Source organism: Miniopterus natalensis, chromosome 1 (assembly GCF_054644295.1).
Source record: "Miniopterus natalensis isolate mMinNat1 chromosome 1, mMinNat1.hap1, whole genome shotgun sequence".
Taxonomy (NCBI): Eukaryota; Metazoa; Chordata; class Mammalia; order Chiroptera; family Miniopteridae; genus Miniopterus; species Miniopterus natalensis.
The window spans coordinates 78,919,508-78,941,096 of NC_142081.1; the positions used below are offsets into that span (position 1 = coordinate 78,919,508).

At 32.3% G+C, this 21,589-nt stretch overlaps 1 protein-coding gene across 5 annotated transcripts in view; it reads right to left on the bottom strand.

Moving 5' to 3' along the window:
• Positions 1-21,589, bottom strand: part of RALGAPA1 (Ral GTPase activating protein catalytic subunit alpha 1) — a 243,060-nt gene that overhangs the window by 151,910 nt on the left and 69,561 nt on the right. For 3 of the 5 annotated variants that reach the window (XM_016198437.2, XM_087823510.1, XM_087823502.1), the window contains exons 13-16: positions 18,338-18,486; positions 15,182-15,311; positions 13,179-13,416; positions 12,038-12,199 (exon numbers count right to left, since the gene is read on the bottom strand). In XM_016198437.2, coding sequence (XP_016053923.1) covers positions 12,038-12,199; positions 13,179-13,416; positions 15,182-15,311; positions 18,338-18,486 — 679 coding nt within the window. Of the gene's footprint in view, positions 1-4,329; positions 4,471-12,037; positions 12,200-13,178; positions 13,417-15,181; positions 15,312-18,337; positions 18,487-21,589 lie in introns of all 5 variants that reach the window. The other 2 variants (XM_087823517.1, XM_087823523.1) reach the window with 1 other exon arrangement.

Consider the following 21,589-nt stretch of genomic DNA (forward strand, 5'->3'; position numbering starts at 1 on the left):
AAATATGGCAAACAAATTAGCAGTTTTGAAAACTAATTGAAAGAAAGTAGGTCTGCAAACTATTTCAGGGTGAGAAACCCACAGTACTTGATTAGAATACTATTTGCAAAAGTATAAACAAAGTCAGTTGTCCAACATGCTTATGTTCTTTTACATACCTTCTTTTATTAGAGTATTATTTTTGAAAGTAAAAGCTAGTTTGCATAAGAACAATTAGTGAGATTTCTGGCTTCTCTCTGTTTATTACCAAAATTAAAGACTGTTAGGCTGGGCTATCAAATGTGTAGAAGTAGAATCTAGTATGAGAGAAAGAACAGGGAGAGTGTGCTTGCCCAAACACCAGTATAACTTGTAGAGCTTTAAAAAATAATGTCAGGTGCTTGTGCAACCCCCAGATATAGTATCAAAACCTCAGGCAGGTGCCTGGAAAAAAATGCTTTTCAACATCAGGTGAGTTTGATGTTAAGAACTGACATAGCACCAATGTCCCTGAACTAGTCCCCAGAGCTTAAGAAAACCTCAAGGATAATCAGCTGTTCAATTAGTTCAGTCTGTAAAAGGCCGTAACAAACACATAGCATCACACTCACAATGTAGGGAGAATGGTCATCTAACCAAGAATCCTTGGCGAAAAAAAACAAAAGAGGAAGGAAAAAGGCTGGACAAAAATAGGGGTATTTTGAAAACTGGTGGCCCATTTTTTTAAATTTTAATATGTTAAAAAAGCAGGGAATTAAAAGGAGTTTCCTTTTACCCACAAAAGAATCCGAGAGTATCAGGTAAATACGTTCTGAAAAATTCTGCATCTAGCCAAAAGCCAGAGTCATTACCTATGGGTAGTTTCATAGTGTTTTTTTGTGTGTGTGAAATCATTATAAACATCTTAACTCCTTATCTTAGATGATGAACCCAGGATTTATTTTATTATGAGTTCAATTAATCCTGCTCAAATGAAACAGAAATATAAGACTGTGAAAAATATTTTTTATGTAGTTCATTTTCCGTATTTTCTCTGTACATTAAACTATTCTAAAGTAAAATTTATTCAAACCTTGGAAGAAAACACAAGCAAATTTATAGTTTGAAGATCTAAGACTCTGATTTCCTTTAAATTTAGCATTTAAAAAAATCTGTTCATAAAACTCCCCGTTCTTCCCCCCAATAAACCTAACACCTGATGAAGCAAACTCTAGGCTTCAATTTGCCTCCAAGAACTACAGGGACAATAAAAAAATCAAGTAATTCAGGTTTCTACTGTATAAGCTTATGTTAGAATAATCCTGACCAATTTTCACAAGGCTAATATTTAAAATTACGAGATTAGTTTGATGTCTTCCAAATTTGTTCCCTCTGAGACCTTGGTGTTATAGGATGTCAATATGTGTACCTGGGAAAGTTCTCCATGATTAAATAAGTTTGAGAAATATTGAATTAAACAATTTTTTTAACAGGACTTCTGGGGGACTTTAATATATTGATGTACACTATAAATCTTTAACCCTTTATACACCTATTAACATCTCCTAGAAAAGGTCTTCAATTTATACATCAGCTTCAAAAATGCTGAATTCATCCACAAGTAAGTTCTCAGGAGAGTTTTTGCTGCTACTTTTTGTTTCTTGCCTCTTTGAAGTCCTAAGAAAAAAATGATTTTTACTCAACATAAAGTCTAACTATGCTTTTATATACTTTATACACACACACACAAAACACTGGAGGCAATTGTTATTCAAGTTATCAATAAGGAAATGTTGGTTTGGAGGATTATGTGTATTTTTTCCTATACTTTCCCATATAATCCATATTTCCTAAAATTAATATTATTTTCATAATCAGATACAAATTTTGTTTTGATTTAGTGACTGGTGTCTCACTATTATCTAAATCTTTAAGTCTATCAAAGAAGGCATTTTATCACAAATGAGGAAATGAAAATAACACAAATAAAGCCGCCATTTCAAAAGTTCCTTTCAAACATTCTTCCTAAAAACACCTCCCCTATCAAATTATAAAAAGGTAATCTTTCTGAATTATGTATTGACAGCAAAGCAAGAATGCTGAAACAGGAATTTATCCTGGTTAAGGAACAACTTTAGAATATTTTCAAAGGAACAACCTCATCTTTATTTGAGCATTTTAATACTATTTTAGTACTTAACATGCATTTGACTATTTGACAAAATAGTACTTCAGTTTAAAGCAATAAATTTTGTAAAGCCCTTAAGACTCCAAGAAAAATAAATCTTCCTGACAGTTTGAAGATAGAATATTTAATCCAAGTAAACATTTAAGAATTAATGGTCAAACCTCAAAGTGGTTTGCATTAAGTGCTTTAAGTATATTTAAACAAAGCTTGAAGCAAAAAATATATCTAAAAGAAGTTTACAAATTAGGAGTTTCTTTTATCTGTATCTAATTTAGTTATAAGAACAGGGACACTGTTTTATTTGCCAGTTTAGATAACTAAATTATAATTCTATATAAGCAACCAAATTCAGTGCTACTTATATAGGAAGGAATAGTGCTTCCACGGAGCACTAAAGAGACAAAATAAACTAATTCTTTATTTGGAGGTAAGCATCAAATGTAACAAAAGTGTGGTTTGTTCCATATTATTAAAATTCAAATTATTCCACTTATATATTCCCAATCTTACTATTTTGTGTACTAATAGCTTAAATTATTCAGGTAACCTAATTTTACTGGTGTAAAATATATCCATTAATCATCAAATACTTACTGAGCATCCAGATTTAAATCTAAGGTCAAATTTTCTATTTTATTATTGTCATCAATAAAACTACACAATCAACTATTAATTTTATCATAAAATTCATCAGTAATTCATTATTTCTAATTGTTTATATTCTGGGTTCAAAAATAATATTGAACACCTCTCAAAAATATCATAAAGAATATGCTGAAGTAACTTTCCCAATCAAGATATCCTCATCTAGAAAACACAAATGTATCACATCTGCTAACTGAATAATTGAATATTTTATTTTCTCATTTTAAAACAAGCGAATACAAAAACAATTTTTAAAGCCAATACTAAGTTTTTTCACTTACAGTATTTCTAAAGAATACCAAACATGAGAATATCTGTGTATCTGCATGTATTTAAATCTTGGTTTGAGAGAAATCTCTGATCTTAATAGTACTGGAGATGGTGGGACTTCATCTGAAATATCATTCCCTTACATAAGCCTACAGTCCATTACGAACTGAAAGGCAGATAGGCTGTTTAAAAAAAAGGAAAAAATCAGCAACCTCACCGTAAGTGGCAATGTACCCTAAAAAGAGAGAGAGGAAAGTACCCAAGAATGTACAAGTAACTTTCTCTGAACTAGTACATTCTGCATAGTAACCACATTCAACACAGGCTTGCTTTTTTCTAAAAGATACTGTATGATTTTATTCATTCAAAAATTTTTTTGAAAAGAAAAACTAATCTATAGTGATAAAAATTAAAAAGTGGCTGTGTGTGTGTGTATGTGTGTGTATGTGGGAGGAGTACTGATTTAAAGTGTCACTAGGGAATTTTAGGGGTAATGGAAACTTTCTATATTTTGTGGCGATGTGTAATAGTAATTCTCGAAACTCACTAAATTGAACCCAGGACCTACACATTTTAATATATGTTAATTAAACTTTATTAAAGAAACCATACCAGTAACTGGGGATCAAGAAGCTGGAACTGAAAAGCTGAGCAGGTTTTGAGGCTCCTTAGAAATTGAAGCTTCACGGAATGGCTTCTTTGGTTTAAAAATGAGTGAGTTCTTAGAATTCTACATACTACTATAAGCTAATATAAATACAAAGATTATAAAACAACTTTTAGATTATGTACTTTCCTTGATTTAAATTAACTCCCCTTGCTTACGTCCATTACCAAGATGACAGAGACTGCATTATTCAAGATTTACCATAGTGTTAATGAAAACAATGGAAAATTAAAAGTCAAGGCTCTGTTAATCTTCCAAGTCATCTTTTGTGAAACATTATAATGACATAATTATACACTATTGCATCTTTTAATCATCTGAGAAGAAAAAAATCAAACATAAACAGAAAAAAATTGGCCATTTACAACCAAAAATATTGGACATTGGCACAGCACTAAACTTAGCACTTCCAGAATGAACTGTAAGGATAGCATTAGAGTTCAAATAACTCAAAATGTTGATTTCTCAACCACTTTCCCAATTTCCCACACCTCCCCCAAAGAAATTAACTTTGAAGAGTTTATTTGATTAAGCAAAATTTGAAAGCAGAAGGATTAAAAAGTGAAAAAGGTGGTGCAGAAATTAGCAGAGGTGGCACTACCTGAAAGCTCATCAGAAAGGGGAGTGAGAACAATATCAGGCAAGAAGGGTTTGGAAGTATGGATCAGAACAGGAGCACTTTTAGCACTGCGTATATAGGCCGATGGCAGAGCACATTCACCAATGGATCGGCTTCTCATGGCTTTAAAAAAAGGAAAAGAAAGAAGTGGGAAAGGAAAAAAGAAGAGTGACTATAATGAAAGGCTTGTGTCACAGAAAAAGCAGCAACAGAGAAAACTAAAAGATACAAAGGAAAGAAATTTTAAATTAAAACATTTCAGCACGGCAAATACTGGCAAGCTGTAAGAAAAGAAATCAGAGAACACATATGACATTTCAAATGTAAATATTTTGGTGTAAAGCAGGAAGATGCTTTTTATTATTAGCAGTTACAACGGTATAGCATTAAAAAACAGCAGATACTTCAATAAGCCCTATGTCCTCAAAACCAAGGGTTGAAAAGGTCAATGAACGGAAACATTGAAAATAACTCAGTATTCTCAGTTCAAAGAAAATTTTGGTACCATATTTGGGCATTTCTTTGAGCTATCTGAGACAATTCTGAGCAATTCTTCTTAATAAAGCTGAATTCCAGGAAAAAAAATCCTACTTTCATATACTTCCCTAATAAAGTGTCAAGGTTACTCACAGATCTTTTTAAGAAAATTTTATGTAACTCATAATCTAAAAGATTGAATCTTATGGTCAGTATTTGTTCCCAGTAGAAGAATACTTAATCAAATTAGTATCTCTTATTTATATTAAAGTTAATACAATTTTAAAAATTTAAATAGAAACGTTTACAGAAAACAGAATTTGTAATCAGCATAAAGAATCAACTTACTGAGAAAAAGCAACAAATTTGTGTTTATTCAAAACCTTAAGCATAGTATATAAAAACTTAGAAAGATTAAATTTTTAAAGGTGAATACTTAAAAACTGGATTACTTTTTAAAAATTGCATTTGTAGCTGTATCTGGTAATGTCTTAAAAGGAGAGTCACAGGTTCACAAAACTAAAGACAAATTTTAATACATTTAAAACTAAATTAATAATCAAATATATACTTCCCATTTTTAACTTAATTATTAATTTAGGAATTTTTGAATAAATGTAACTCCTAATCTAAGTGTGTATTGAGGACTTAAAAGAAACAATATTGCATAATATACAGTGTAATAGTGACATTGGCAAAAAGAATTTAAATGTTAACATCAATTTAAAATCTTGGGTTTTACTTATTATAAGAAACACTTGGTTCTGATACCTAAATTCCTTAGCTTGTCACACAGCCTTTGTGATACGGCTGCAATAACCACTGAAACTTCATCTCCAACTGTTCTCCCTCCTGCTGCCACACAGATTTTTACACCGTTCCCACAAAATGTCATCCTCTTTCACAACAGCATGGCTTTGTGAGTTCATAATATATGTAGTCTTCTTTCCTCCCTGAGACACCCCCTTCATACTCAAAATAGCATCTCATCTGTGAATCTTTTCTCACACTCCCACATAATTAACTTATTAGCAATACAGCAATGAACAAAACAAACAAGAATTCCTGCTTTTACAAAGCTTACAATCTATTTTTAGTGGACTGTATGTTTTCTGTGTTAGTCTCCCAACTTTTCAAATGCAAATACAATATCTTCTTATATTTATATCCCTATAGCCAGACATATGTGAGCTTAATAAATCTTTACTGAATGAACATCTGTATTTCAGCAGCCCAACATAATCATTTCAAAAACAAAAGTTTCAGTTGTGAACATACAGAGGAGAAAACCAGAAAAAGTATTAACCAAAAACGAAAGGTATGTCAGAGTTTATAATTGGAAAAGGATAATTACAGATTTTTCAAAATTTTTATTTATGTTGGCAAAATAAAGGATTCCTTAAGAGCACTTTTTAGATAAATTTATGTGCAGCAAAACATGGAAGGTAGGAATATATTAAGACAATGGCAATGATCTGTCTTCAGTATATGGCCTGTCAGGTAACATATTAGAAATGTGTATTTAAAATGGAACACATATACAAAATGTTAGAATCTGGCTCTACTCATATTTTCCTGTCAGCTTATTTTTGTGAAAGCGACCAACAACTTTATAATCCAATCTGAAATAAAAGTTCTGGTGCTTTCAAGATAATCACTCAGTAAAACTTGTTACAGCAAAGCCACACATAAGGTAAAACTTGAAGTGCTGCTTACTAACACATAACACCTACAGTTATAATCAGATGTGATTTTTAGAGATCATTCTTTTAAAACTAAATTGAATCAAATTTTCAAGTACATAAAAGTTTTCTTGTATTTTCCCCCTTGGGTTAGATAATGCCTTCTGTTACTTCTTTTTCACCACCAACTTGAAGAGAATGGGCATTTCCCTTGGAATTTCTTCCATAATTGCAGTGGTGTAAGTCGGTGTTATGATCTGGAATAAATTCTTCACTGACCATTGTTACTATACTACATACAGGTCTTTATGCATACCTGGAAATCTGTGAGGTGCCTCACAGCTGTGCAACCCCACTACAGAAAATTAGAATAAATTAACTACTGGAATTTTTGAGACGTAGTAATCTAAAGCTTAGGTCAGAGAATCTCTGTTAAGCCATTAACACTTCTAAACCACATGCATCAGCGATCTTCTTAAATCTGTGGTATACTTTTATATACAGACGAAAGGGCAGTATCGAAAATATCAAAAAGTAAAAACAAAATTTCAAACCTATAAGCATGCCAATATTTGAAGGATTCTTATCTTCACTTCACCCCTTTAAAAAAACAAAAGCAAATAAAAAAGAAAAATTCATTTTGGACCACACGATATCAAAAACTGTAACTAACCTTCACTCCAGAGTTCCCATGCAGCATAAGAAACTCATGGATAGCAATGTGGTGGATCATTGAAAGCACACAAACATTCAAAATAAACAGGAGGAAGGCAACTCTGGCCTTTTCTCACTTCCAAAATGTAACACATATCTCTCCCTAATTTTTAATTAAGTTCACAATATGTATACCTGTGTGTTCAATGGCAGAAATACACCTATAAATCCTCAAATTTAGGCCCAAATCTATAATAAACATAAACTAAGAGGAAAATCTGAAAACAGAAGCAGTGATATATTTGTTCCAAATGTTGAATACCAGGTTCTAAATCATAATTGCAAACATATGACACTGCTTCTCATGAATATATTCTATATTAAGTCCTAAACTCATTGTATCTCCATTAATACCTTGCTGACCAGTCACGATGTAAGTCGTGTCTGCACTTACATTAACTTAAGTAATTTTAAACACCTTGCTGACCAAAGTAGCTGGCTGTATGTATGGGTGAATTCTGGCTTGAAATAGCTGGTTAGCAAGGTTAATATTTGTTGGCATGCAAAATCTTAAATATTCTGTCCAAAGAAATTTAATGACATTTTAAACTCAATATTAAAAACAGAAAATTTCTTACTAAGGTCATCCTGAAAAATCTGAGGGTTAAAGGATTATGGAATGTTTAATATTTTTTCAAATGAAGACAAGTTGCCTTTAAGTGAAAAATAAATTCTCTTAGCAGAATTCCAATCTGAAAACTCTAGAAAGCAACCAAAGTCAGTCTTTGGATAGAACAAAATTACTATTTTGCAAATTTCACCAGACTATACTAGTGCCCTCATAAATTATAAACACATCAAATGCTTAGGTTAGACTACTAATATAAACAAAGCTGTTTAAAGTTAAATTAATCTTTAAAAGTTATATATTTTATCATTCTATCAGGTAATTCAGTAATGGGAAAAAATACAGTACTTTTTAAAAAAAATTTATTGATTTTCAGAGAGAGAGGAAGGAGAGGGAGAGAGAAACATGGATGTGAGTGAGACATCTATCAGCTGCCTTCTGCATGCCCCATATTGGGAATTGAGCCCACAACCTGGGCATGTTGTGCCCTTACAGGGAATTGAACCGGCAACCTTTTGGTGCACAGGACCACACCGGTCAGGGCAAAAATACAATACTTTTAATGAGAGGAATTAGGTTTGTTATTTGAAGGACTATTGCATAAAAGAGAAATGCAAATTAGTCAGAAATACTCTCAATGTGATTTATTTCTCCCAATTCAAGTAATAAAATTAAGAAATAGAGAATACTTTAAAAAATAAAAATTTCGAAGGTAAATCTGTGATTATTTCAAATATCTAAATCACTTTCTGTTCCTAATGACTATCATATATATATATATATGATATATATATCATATATATATTTTTTTAATGTCTTATTTTATTTTCTCTCCCTGTTTTCCCCCACTGATCCCCTCCACCCCACTTCCAGTTCTTACCAATACCAATACCAATACCAATACCAATACCAATACCAATACCAATACCAATACCAATACCAATACCATCTGTGTCCATGGGCTATGCTTATAAACATGTAATTTCTTTGATTAATCTCTCCCCATTCCTACCTTCCCTCTGAGATCCCTCTGTCATATATTTTTTAAATTAATACACTTTAATTTTTTTTTAAGCACTGTTAGGTTTACAGAAAAATTGAGTGGCAAGTACAAAGAGCTCTAATATACTTTCTCTCCACCCTCCCCCAAACACCAGTTTCCCTAAATATTAACATCTTGCATTAATCAGCATGGTACATTTGCTACAACTGATGAGTCAGTACTGATAGCTTATACTAGGGATCACTTTTTGTGTTGTGCATTCTATGAGTTTTGAACAAATGTATAACGACATGTATGCACCATTCAGTATCATACTTCACTGCTCTAAAAAGCCTCTATGCTTCCCAACTATTCATCCCTCCTCCTTGCCCTGCTACCCTCTCCTCCTTAACCAGTGACCTTTTTACAGTCTCCTTAGCTTTTCCTCTTTCAGAATGTCATATAGTTGAAATCTTTGTAGCCATTTCAGATTGGCTTCTTTCACTTAGCCATATGCATTTGGGGCTCCTCCATATTTTTTCATGGTCTAATACCTCATTTCTTCATATCACTAAATAATATTGTGTGTGTGGATGCACCACAGTTAATCTAGTCAACTACTAAAGAACATCTTGGTGCTTCCAAGTTTGGGCAATTATGAATAAAGTTGCTACAAATATTTGTGTGCACATATGTCTTCATGTTATCTGGATAATTATCAAGGATGGTTGGAGCCTATGGTAAGAATATGTTTAGTTTTTTAAAAAACTACCAAACTGTCTTCTAAAGTGACTGAGCCATTTTGCATTCCCACCAGCACTGAGAGTTACTGTTGCTCCACAACCTTATCAGCACTTGGTGTTGTCAGTGTTTTGGGTTTTAGCCGTTCTGATAGGCATGTGGTGGTATTTCATTGTTTTAAGGGTAATTTAAAATCCTACAGATCAAACCTACAGATGTATCTGCTGATATGTACAAAGTATATAACTAAACATACCTGTATTATGTACCATTTTTGATAGCACAAAATTGGAAATGAACTCAATGTCCATCTTCAGGATACGGGTTAAATTATGGTACTTTCATTTAATGAAATCTGATGTAAGAAATTCAGCAGTTGCTGATATGCAATAATCTTTAAAATATATCATTATAGCTTGACTTCATCTCCTAGCACTCTCCTTTTCCTTTCTTACCCCACACTCCAGCCACTATGGCCCCCTATTCTTTCTTCCTCAAATACCCAAGCACACTCCTGTTCCAGGGCTTTTATACTTTTCCTTCTGCTTGAATACTCTTTCCTCTAGGTATCTGCTCTCACTTTATTCCGGTCTCTGGTCTTAAATCATATGATTAGATAGGCTTCACTGACTTCTCTGTCTAAAACAGTCCCATTTCCACATCCTATACTCTCTTGTCCCTTATCCTACTTTACTTTACTTCATAGCACTTACTACTTCCTGACAAGTTTACTGGTTTATCTATTTATTATATGTCTCCCCCAACACTACAATTGTCAGCTTCAGTGTAATTTACTGGCTTTGTTCCTACCTATAGCCTCAAAGCTCAGAATAGTGCTTCCGTAATGAGTATTTAAAAATATTTTTCATTTGAATGTCTAAAATGCCATGGTTCACAACAGTGTGTATTTTATGCTATATACACAGGCTATATGTATAAAGTATCTTTAGAAGCATGCTTAAGAAGTGAGAATAGTGGTTGTCTCTAATGAGGTGAACTGGGAGGGTCAGGAGTAGCGATGAGGGAAAGACTTACTAGAATGTATATACTTTATCACAGTTTGACGTTTTAACTAAGTTCATTAAGAACACAAAATATTAATTTTAAAAATTTAAGAAAATATATATTCATATGTTCAAAGAATATCCTAGTGTAATTTGCTGCTTCTTTTAATATTCTCTACCTTTAGCAGGTATCTTTTTAAATAAAAATTTTAATGCTTTAACTTTTTATTTGATAGGTTTGTTCAATGAACAACCCAGACAAAATTGTTTTAACACAGATATTAGAGTCAGATATGATTTAAAGATGAATATTTTACTCTTTATGTGCTTTTTAAAAATTAGAAATATACCAATATGTTAACAATTACTTATTAGACAGCTAAAGAGTCTTTACATTTAAACTTTTACTTTCCATACTAAGCATAAATTACTTCAAAAAAATATAAAGAACTTTAAAGAGATGCAAGTAAGATTTAAAAGACCATGATTTTTAAGTCTTTTAAATCTTTTAATTTAAATCTATTCTCGTTCTAGTTTTGTTTCTTCATTTAGAATGTAATTCTTAACACTTTAGAACCCATCATTTTATAGGTGGTATATCCTTACAACAATGGTTTTAAATTTCTTTTAAATTAATCATGTTTTTCATTGATTACCATTATAGATACATTCCTACAGAAAATTCTCCTTCCATAGAATCATAGATTGTAAAGCCTGAAGTAATTTCAAGCAATTTTGTTTTAGGCACTACACAGACAAGGTAAATAAAGTCTAGAAAGTTCAGTAAATTGTCCAAGGCTACCTAGCTATTTAGTAATGAAAGAGAGTGAAGAAAGAGATTAGGGCAAAACCCTTTTGCTTTTCATTATATAGCACTCTTTCTATTACAATTCAAACCAAGTTAAAATCTCTGAGAGGGAAAAGGAACAAAATGACAGCTAAGTCCACAGTATGCTGAGTGATCTTATATCCGGAAATTCTTCCCATCACTGTTTCTTTGTTGCTATTCCCAAGATTACAGAAATTTCTTCCATGTCTGTTAAAAGCAGCAAGGAACCTAGCAACAGACTCCACCTTGGATTCAGCTCTCTATAAGTAGAGAGCATGTATTTTTTGCTGGAATTCTGTGAAGCCAATCTAAATACATAATTGTAGCACTGAAAATTTTCCGTGTTTGTGAGTATATTCACTTAGTAGAAACTATACCAGTTAATTCATGAGTTCTGGAAAGTGAATCAGTTCAACTTCAACTCTGTAAAATAACAGTTTAGAATTATTGATATCTACAGTAAAATAAACTGCATAAAAACAATAATGTAAGATAAATCTTAATACCATAAAGGAATAACATAGCATGTCATTGGACTCTAAGTACTACTGGGGGGAAAAAAGGTTTTGCTATAAAAGTGTTTTATTTAACAATAAAAATGAACTGATAAGAAAACTGCATTTAGATACATTGTTACTAAGGACTAAAAATGGATTGCCCTATACAATTCTCATGATTTTAAAGAGTACATACCAACAGTTTTTTGCCGTACTATACTCCTTGCCTTTTCAGTTCCTGGGGAACCAGTGGTTGTTGCACTTCTCTGTCTCATTGGGGCTTGGCCAGGCTGATCACGACTCCATCCTCTAGAAAATGACTTGTCAACTGAAACTTTCTGAAATTCATGTCCAACTCCTAGAAATGTAGATTTGCAATCTTAATATATATGATCAACAATCTTTTCAAATTATGTGTGCTACCTTACCTCAGATTCCTGGATTTATTCATAATGTATTATAAAGTAACAAGATCAAATGCTTATGTACTGGAAGGCTTTATTGAACTTCATTTTATGTAAAAATCATATTCCAAAACGGATACAGTGTTTTTAGAATACACCATTGACAATAAACTATTATAAATCCTCTGCCACCCACTTGATTCGTAACAGAAATGAAACATTTGGGCAAGCAAAAAGAACAGGAAATGAGCTAACCAAAAGCCATCCTAAGGTGGAAGTTACTAATCTCTACCTGCTAATAATAGCTACTTGGGAAATCGTTCAGGAAAAAGTGGGTTGGTTGTATACTTACCATACTGGACCAGTGTTAAGTGTGAAATGTGACTCAGATATAATCTCTAGGTAGCAACTATTAAGAGTGGAAAGTACTAACAGACCAAGGATCATAAAACATGTATTAGTGATGTAATCACTGTTGCTGTCCTTCTGTCCGTTTTTAACATTAGACAGTTACATAGTCCCCATCTAGAGTATGCTTGCTTTTGGTTAAAACTAAGAAAATGTTTTCAAAAGAACTTTCAAATAATTATATTTAAATAAAGTAACATATAAAATCATCTAAGTTCTAACAAAAAATTATGTATGATAAAAGAAAGAGTGCTTTATAAGTTTCCATTTTGGCTAATTATTAAAAATAAAATATTTAAGGTTCTGAATCATTTAACTATAGCTATAGCTAGATATGTACAGAATACTTTGTCTCACATCAAAATTACTATTGATCTTAAGGTTCTTAAACCTTCAGAGTAAATGAAGGAGGGAATAATGAAGAGAAAACATGACTTTTAACCTCAGCCCTCTCCCTGGCTTGATCTTCCAAGGTCAAATTATTTAAACAAATTTATATGGAGCATCTCTATGAAAAACTCTTACCTTTCCCTTTGTGCTTCTTTTGCTTCTGTTCACTCAGCTTATCCAAAGGTAAATCACTGAGATCCAAACTATATAAATTTCTAGCTAAAACTTTAGTTAGTGTCTCCATAGTCAGTGACCACTCAGTGGCTAACTCTTCCCAATAGGTCAATGATGACAAGACTGAGAGTAGGTCATCCCAAAGTTCTCGGGAAATGTACACATTTAGATTTGCTTTGATCCAGGCAACTATAAGAGTCTACAAGGACAAATAATCAGAAACAACAATGAAATATATTTAAAATCAGATATTCAATTATTTAAAAATTACCAAAAAACAAGCAGAATAATATCCATGACCTTTTCTTGGTACATAGTAATTCATGCAATCATTAGTATCTACTATAAAGTTTCAGTTCAACAATTGCCAAGTCTCAACATTCTACCAATTAAGACAAGGTACCAAAACTGAAAAGAAATCTCCTTAAAGTTGTAACTATCCTTCATACTCTTTTACATTAATATTAAATAAATGCTTTTTATAAAGATATAAAGTCTTCTCACACTATTAACCGTTGAAATTACTTAGTTAATGGTTACTGAACTAAAAGAAACCCTACATTCTCCAATTAAAGATAGAAATAACTAACTATATAACTTGAACATATTAAAAATACATATTAGAGATGTACTTAGTAAAATGTGTTTTTGAAAAATTATATGTAAACTGAAGAATAAAATTAAAATTCATTGTAAAGAAACCAGAGGAATTAATGGTTTTCTGAAATAAATCCAATCTCAGAATAAAAAATTTATTCGTAAAAGGATAAATATTAGTGATTACCCAGTACCTGAGACTGAAGATATATCCTGCTATTGAAGAAATAAGTCACAAAATAGTTTTTCAAAAGCTGAACTCTAAAAATTTTATTAAGAAATCACATAAATTACACATTAAGTGTAAAGATGAAAATGAGCAGAGTTTACAGTATAGAATATTAATAACTAGTGACCATCTCCATTCTATCTTTAAATGTTTAGACTACAAAAAAGTTATTCCACATAGCAAGGTAAAATTTTGTCTTCCTATAGCTTCCACCATTGGGTTAGTTCTAACAATGGGGAAATTTTAAAAAAAGGGGAGAGAGAGAAGGAGAGAAAGAGAGACAGAGAGACAGAGACAGAGAGAGAGAGAAAAAGCTAATGAAGTTAAGATAATAATTAGAGCTGGTTTCAAAGGATTATTCATGAGCAGCCTAGAATTTCAGGTAAACTAGTATATTTGAAAATAAATTCATTTGAATGGTTATACTTATGGTCAAGAATTAGATCTCAGATTTTGACACTAAGAATTATTTTTATCCATGTATTTGTATTTAATGTGTCATATTAAGAAAATATGTTGCTTTCTATTTTCTGAAGAATTCATAATACATTTAAAGTCAGTATTTTATCTACAGGTTGGAAAACATGATGCATAAATTCCTATATAATCAAATTACTACTGATATGTCAAATATAAAGAAGTGAAGAGAATAAAGTCTTATGGAACAGCATAAGTAAAAATCTTGATCATTTACTACTTTTCATTACCATGCAACATAAAAGACTGTGGAACAACATTAAAGAAAGTTTTGGCTCTCCAACAGTACCAGAGACTTGGAAACTCATAAAGCAAACAATCAGGCTACTACTCATGAAGCCCTCTGGCAGCTTTTTGCAATTATACAAGTAGCTACACAAAAGATAAAAGAAATAGCCTGTGTTAACACTTTTTTCTCAGACCTGATATTTCCTCCACTTTTATAATAGGTTGTGTATTTGTACATATGGCAAACAGCTGATTTAAAAAAGCAATTTTTAATTTAGCTCTACAAGAGATACTTTAATATAAAATGATCTTTGATTTAAAGTTTTTTTCCTCAGGTAACAAATACAGGGCTCAATAAATCTTTTAAAAATACATATCTATCCGTCTAGTCAATGATCTATTTTTTGTTTATTTATTTATTTATTTTTATTGCCTGGAAAAGTGGTCCTGCAAGTCGACCTGCCAAGGTCATATTTTTTTTCCCCTGGAACTGCAGAAAAGCTTGTGATGGCATCTTCAGCACAGACTCCGTGACTCTGAGCAACACAAGCAGCATCTGTTCCCTTAAAAGTAAAAAAATTAATTAATGTTTCCTGCTTGCATATGTTTGATTTTGGTTAATGAGTAACTTTCAAATTAGTATTTGTTATAAAATGGTATTATCTTTCAATAACTCAAATAGCAAGTATCTTTCAAATTTTTAGAACTCTTTAAATATTACATTTTTAAATTCTACTTTATAAATCTGTATCATTTAAAAACAATTTTTCAGTGATAATATCCTCTCATCAAATAAAAATTTATGCAAAAGCTGAAAAATTGGAGTGAAAATGCTGAGGATGCTCCCATCCTTCACCCCACAAATCAAGTAATGACCTTAGGAATAGGTTTGAAGAACACTCACCCAACTACACAATATTGTCCTACCTTGATCCATCTTAGCAACATGGAGAACAATCACTTATTTAGAATTGAATCAGGTTCAATTTCAAAAACTACATGATTTAATCAATGTCACCCCAATAAACTCAAGTTAAAAAAACACTACATGATATTTTAAGATTAATAGATCACAATGAGCCTGACAAGTAATCAAGAACCATTACTCTATTGCCTCTTTCCATCTTTTTAGTTTGGCCATTTTTTAACCCTTTATGTTCTTTGTGTACTGCAAACCAAGCCAATCCTAATATTACCCTTACCTTGCCTCTTTCTCCCAGATGTTTTTTATTAAAACCATAAAACTATCATATTTGCACCAAATAATTCAACTGTATGTGAAAAAGAGGCTGATGAGGGGATTACAGTTGGGCGTATAACCAGGCTAACAGCCCAAGTTCCTATCACAGCCCCTCCTCTTTGGCTTATTTGCCAGCCCATTCCAGGTATAGCAACACGTGGAACAATCCAAGTGAGAAATACAGCAGAGAGAGTAATAGATGCCGTGTTTAGATGTCATGATTTTTCTGGGAAGTGAGGACAAAATCAAATGGAAAAGAAAAATATCCTGAATTTATTAACAAACGCATGCATTCACTCATAAAATAAAAATCAAAGGTGTCACATTTGTAGTCCTAGGCTTCTAGCTTAGCTATGTGAAATAAAAAGCTATCTGAAATCAACTACATATGTAATAAAGTACAGATTTCCAAATATATCTTATCTGGTTTGTGGTCAAACCTTAACTTGCTAACATATCAGATAACCTTTCACTTTATAATACAATAAAAATGATTTTAATTCATAGTCTTGTAAACTCAATAAAAATATGTGGTAATCTCTCATTATGTTATAACTTCAAGGGAATTTATAAAAATTAAGAAAAAAATTCTAGCCTGGTCAGTGTGGCTCAGCAGTTGAGCATCGACCTACAATCCAGGAGATCAAGATTCAAATCCCAGTCAGGGCACATGCCTGGGTTCGGGGCTTGATCCCCAGTCAGGGGGCATGCAAGAGGCAGCTGATCAATGACTCTCCCATCATTGATGATTTTATCTCTCTCTCTCTCTCTCCCTTCCTCTCTCTGAAATCAATAAAAACATATTTAAAAAAGAAAAACTTCTAAAATTGTATTCCCACATAGCAAGACTCACTTTAACCTGGATCCACAGCATTGATTCAAAGCATATAAAAAGTAAAAAAGGGCAGGCTAACAAAAGAATTATTCAAAGTAGTATAGTTATGGGCTAATAATAACTAGGGCTCTGAAGTCAGAAGGACCACAGTTCAAATCTCAGCTGTGTGAACAAGGATAAGTTACTTAATCTCTTATACCTAAGAATCATAAAGTAGAGATATTATCAACCTCATAGGGTGCTACCAAGGATTAAGTAAGAAAATACATGTAAAGTGCTTGAGAAAATGCCTGGCACAAAAAAGTGTTCCAAAGAAGTTAATAACAATAACTACTTCTAGATGTAATTATATTGATACTATTAATAAAGATTTTTTTCAAAATAAAGCCATTATTCCACATATAGCAAAATATAAATTAAGCATGCTCTTTGACTAAGTACTTCCATTCTTTAAGCATGAGTCAAAGGAGAAAAATTTTATGTATAAGGATGTTCACTGTCCTCCCCTCCTCTAATAACAAAATGAAATAACTACATATCCATCAATAGGTGACTGGTTAAGAAAATTATGGCACACACATATGGAATAATACTATGTAACTATGTGTGTGGTCTGGTGAGAGAACTTTTGGCCATCTCTTATTTTCTTTTTAAAACTTTTGTTTGAATTTCATAATGAACATGTGTCATTTTAATAAGAACTGAAGAACAGTTCTTCTCATCTCCCCAAAAGGCCTATTTTTTTCCATTCAATTAAACAAATCTTTAAAAAGTATCAATACTATATAAGGTACTATGCTAAGATATGTGGGAAATATAGAAGCAAATCAATCAGTATATAACTTTTAGGGCCTCTCAAATCAGTGAGGTAAACAGAAATTTATACAAGTAATTTAGGGATTAAGACAATTTTGACAACTATAACAGAGGAACAAGTACAGAATTAAAGGAAGTAAGGAAAAAAATACAAGGGTATGTGGAAAAAGGAAGGTGAAGCCTAAATACAGTTATGGTGACAACAGGAAAAGATGGCAGGAATTAGAAATTGTAAAGAAAAGTTCAGATGTGCTCAGGAAACAGCAATTTGATAAAGCCAGGAGGCAGAATTCCATCCTGCAAGGAGTTTAGGCTTCAGGTAGGGCTAGAAAGCAAGCAAGGGCCTGACTGTATATGGCCTTAAATCCCAGGATGAGGAATCAGGCATTCATATATTCAATCATCACTTATTCATTGACACATGCATACATGAATTCGTTTCTGGGGAAGCAGGAAGCCATGATATCCTCACTTTCAAAAGATAAGCCAAGGGGTCTTAAGGCAGTTTAATCAAAGATGTTGAGATAAAGTGAAGGAGACGACTGTTGTCACCATAATAATTATAGAAAATATATTCATTTATTCAATAATAGAAGCCTCTACAACGTTTTTAACGAGCCGTTAACAGACACTATTCCTCTAAAAATTACTGTACTCATACACGCAATATAAAAAACATAAAGAATAAATATTTTTACCAAGTCTTTTTGTCCATTGATACTTGCACAACCATGAACCGATAAATGTTAAGAATTCGTTTACACATATCTGTGTGCTCATCCAGAAGACTTTTTATTTCATTTGCAGGTTCAAGAAGAAATATATTTGATGAGTTTATAATAAACACCTAAGACAAAAGAAACCATTACCCATTCATTATAGAATTTCAAAGGCAAATTTCTTATTCAAAGAAAAAAATCCTTAGATGCTGACTACTGTGTAATCAATAATGAACTTAAAAGCACAAGACCATAGGTTAATTATATATAACTCTACTTCTACCACCAGCTTGATACCTGAAATTTAAACTCATTAAATCTGTGTATTTTATGTTTATCTAGACAAATATAAAATTACTATTAGGCATGCCCCCCAATAAGTAAAAAACAGCATTTTTTTAAAAACTGAGAGCTTTAATATAATAACCCTATTGCTGTCATAAAAGGAACAATAAAGAAAATACAAATAGTTTAGAATAAAAATGATACCTAAATCAAGGATTTTCTGGATGAGGTGTTCAAAACCATCTTTCTTCTTTTTACATGTTTATTGGCTACATCTCTATATCTCTTTTGGTAATAACAGGCTGCATAAACAGACTGTATATTATAGTACTACTAATGAGGATCTATCAATATGTATATTTAATTAAATTCATTACAATCAAGTAATTAATTGTATTTTGTTATTGAGGACAAAATTATAATGGTGACAGGTATGTGCAAAGGCACTCAAGGACACTTTGCAAAAGAGAACATTACATTCATTGTAAACCTGGGACATTTATATCTTCTGTATTCATAGTTCTGATTTAAATCCCTGGATGAACTATGTAACAAAATATAGTTGTAAAATCATGTGAGAAAAGCATATTAAGCTAACTTTAAAATAGTTAAAATAGAAAAAAGCTGACTCTGTAAGTTTAGCAACACTGACCAAGAAAAGCAAGAGAGGCACAAATAAACATTAGAAATAAAATAAAAACACAACTATGTATCCAGTAGAGAATTTTAAAATGAGTGTTGGATAGATAATTTATGTTAATACATGTACTTGAAAATTTAATAAAGTAATTTTTTTAAATATTTATTTTTAGAGAGAGGGGAAGTGAGAGAAAAAGAGAGAAACATCAGTTGGTTGCCTCCTGTACTCACCCCAATGGGGGACTGAACCCACAACCTAGTTATGTGCGTGCCCTAACCGGGAATCAAACCAGCAACCTTTTGGTATATGGGATGATGCTCAGCCAACTGAGTCACACAAGCCAGGGCAAAATAAATTATTTTGTAGACAAACATAAATTGCCAAAACTGACTCAAGAAGAAATAGAAAAGATGTATGTATCAAAACCATGAAAGAAAGTGAACTGGTAATCAAGGTCTTCCGGATCCATCCCTACACACCAGGCCTAGTTTTGCCTAACCTTTATGGAGAATGATCCCTATTTTACACAAGCTGTTTGAGAGACAAAGATGAAAGAAAACTACCCAATTTATTTTTATAAAACTATAATTCTATTATCAAAACAAACAAGGACTATATAAGAAAAGTAAATTGGAGACCAATATCACTTATGAACCTAATGCCAAAAATCTTGAAAAAATAGTGGTAATTCAAATTGAGCAAAATATAATAATTTATGACAAAGTGGTATTTACCCCAGAAATGTTAGGATGTCTTGATATCAGAAAAGTCTATTAATATACTCCAGCAACAGATTAAAGTGGAAAAAAAAGTATGATCATCACAATGTATGCAGAAAAAGCATTCAGCACTTATTCATCAATAAAAATACTTTAGCAAACTAAGAAGAAATATATAATTTCTTAATTTGAGAAAGAGCATTTATCAAAAACTATAACAAATGCTATAACAGCAATTAAACCTGAGAAGTACCAACGAAAGCCAAAAACAAGACAAGGATATTCAATATTACTTCACTGTCCTCAAGGATACTACTCATTTTTTTTTTTTTTTTAATATATCTTTATTGACTTCAGAGAGAGGAAAGGAGAGGGGGAGAGAGAGATAGAAACATCAATGATAAGAGTGTCATTGATCGGCTGCCTCCTGCATGCCCCTGACTGGGGATCGAGCCCGCAACCCGGGCATGTGCCCTGACTGGGAATTGAACCCCGATCATCTGGATCCTAGGTCGACACTCAACCGCTGAGCCACGCCTGGCCAGGCAGGATACTACTCATTCAAAACAGACTGGCTGGAGGGGTAAGGGGGGGAAGTAGAGAATGAATATAAATATAAATGAATCAAAAAGGAAAAGACAAAACTGAACTTGAACTTTGTAGCAATCTGGGAGAAAAGCATTCCAGACAAAAAAAGATGCAGGTTTAAGGCAACTGAAGTAAAAGCCTGTCTAGCATATAAGAGAAACAACAAGGAGCATAGAATGAGGTGAGGAAGGAGAAAAAGCAGTGGGAGATACGTTAAGAAAAGAGACAGAGCATGTGAAAGTTTCTCACACTACCAGTGGTAAAAGAACAAATTTCTTCTCCCAATCTTTAGCAGAAAAATCCTATTGTAAAGTATGATTAAAAAAGAACTAATAGGAAAAAGGAAATTCCAAAAGACATACAAACCCAAACTTTCATTAGAATGGATATATTCAATGACTCGGTTTCTAAACTTACCCTCAATTTTAAAATTATGTTGTGGGACAGCACTAGTCAGTCTATGGATTACACTCTGAGGAACAATGATGTAAATAAAGCTTTACAGACCATTAGAAAGACTTTTGCTTCAATGCTTAATGATAAACTTACAGGAAGGTTTTAAGGAGAAAAATGACAGGATCTGACTTTTGTTTTACAGGATCACTCCGGCTACTATTTTGATAATATTATTAGGGTGATGGATGGGCAAGAGTAGAAATAAAAATACTAATTAGGAGTCTACTGCAGTAATCCAGATGAAAGATTATGGAGGCTTGGACACAAGAGGTAGTGTGAGTGCTCAATCCTAGACCAATTCTGCATACATTCTGAAGACTCAGGATTTGTTGTCAAATCGGATGTAAAATATCAAAGAAAGAAACAAAATGGCCTGAGCAACCAGAAAACAGAGCTGCCATTAAGTGAAACAAGGAAAAGTACATTTGTTGAGTAATATGAGATATATATATTATAAAGTGAAAGTTAAGGAAAAAACAAAATATGACATAATAACTGATAAAAGTAGGTGGCAAATTTATTACATTTAGAAAATTATATTCT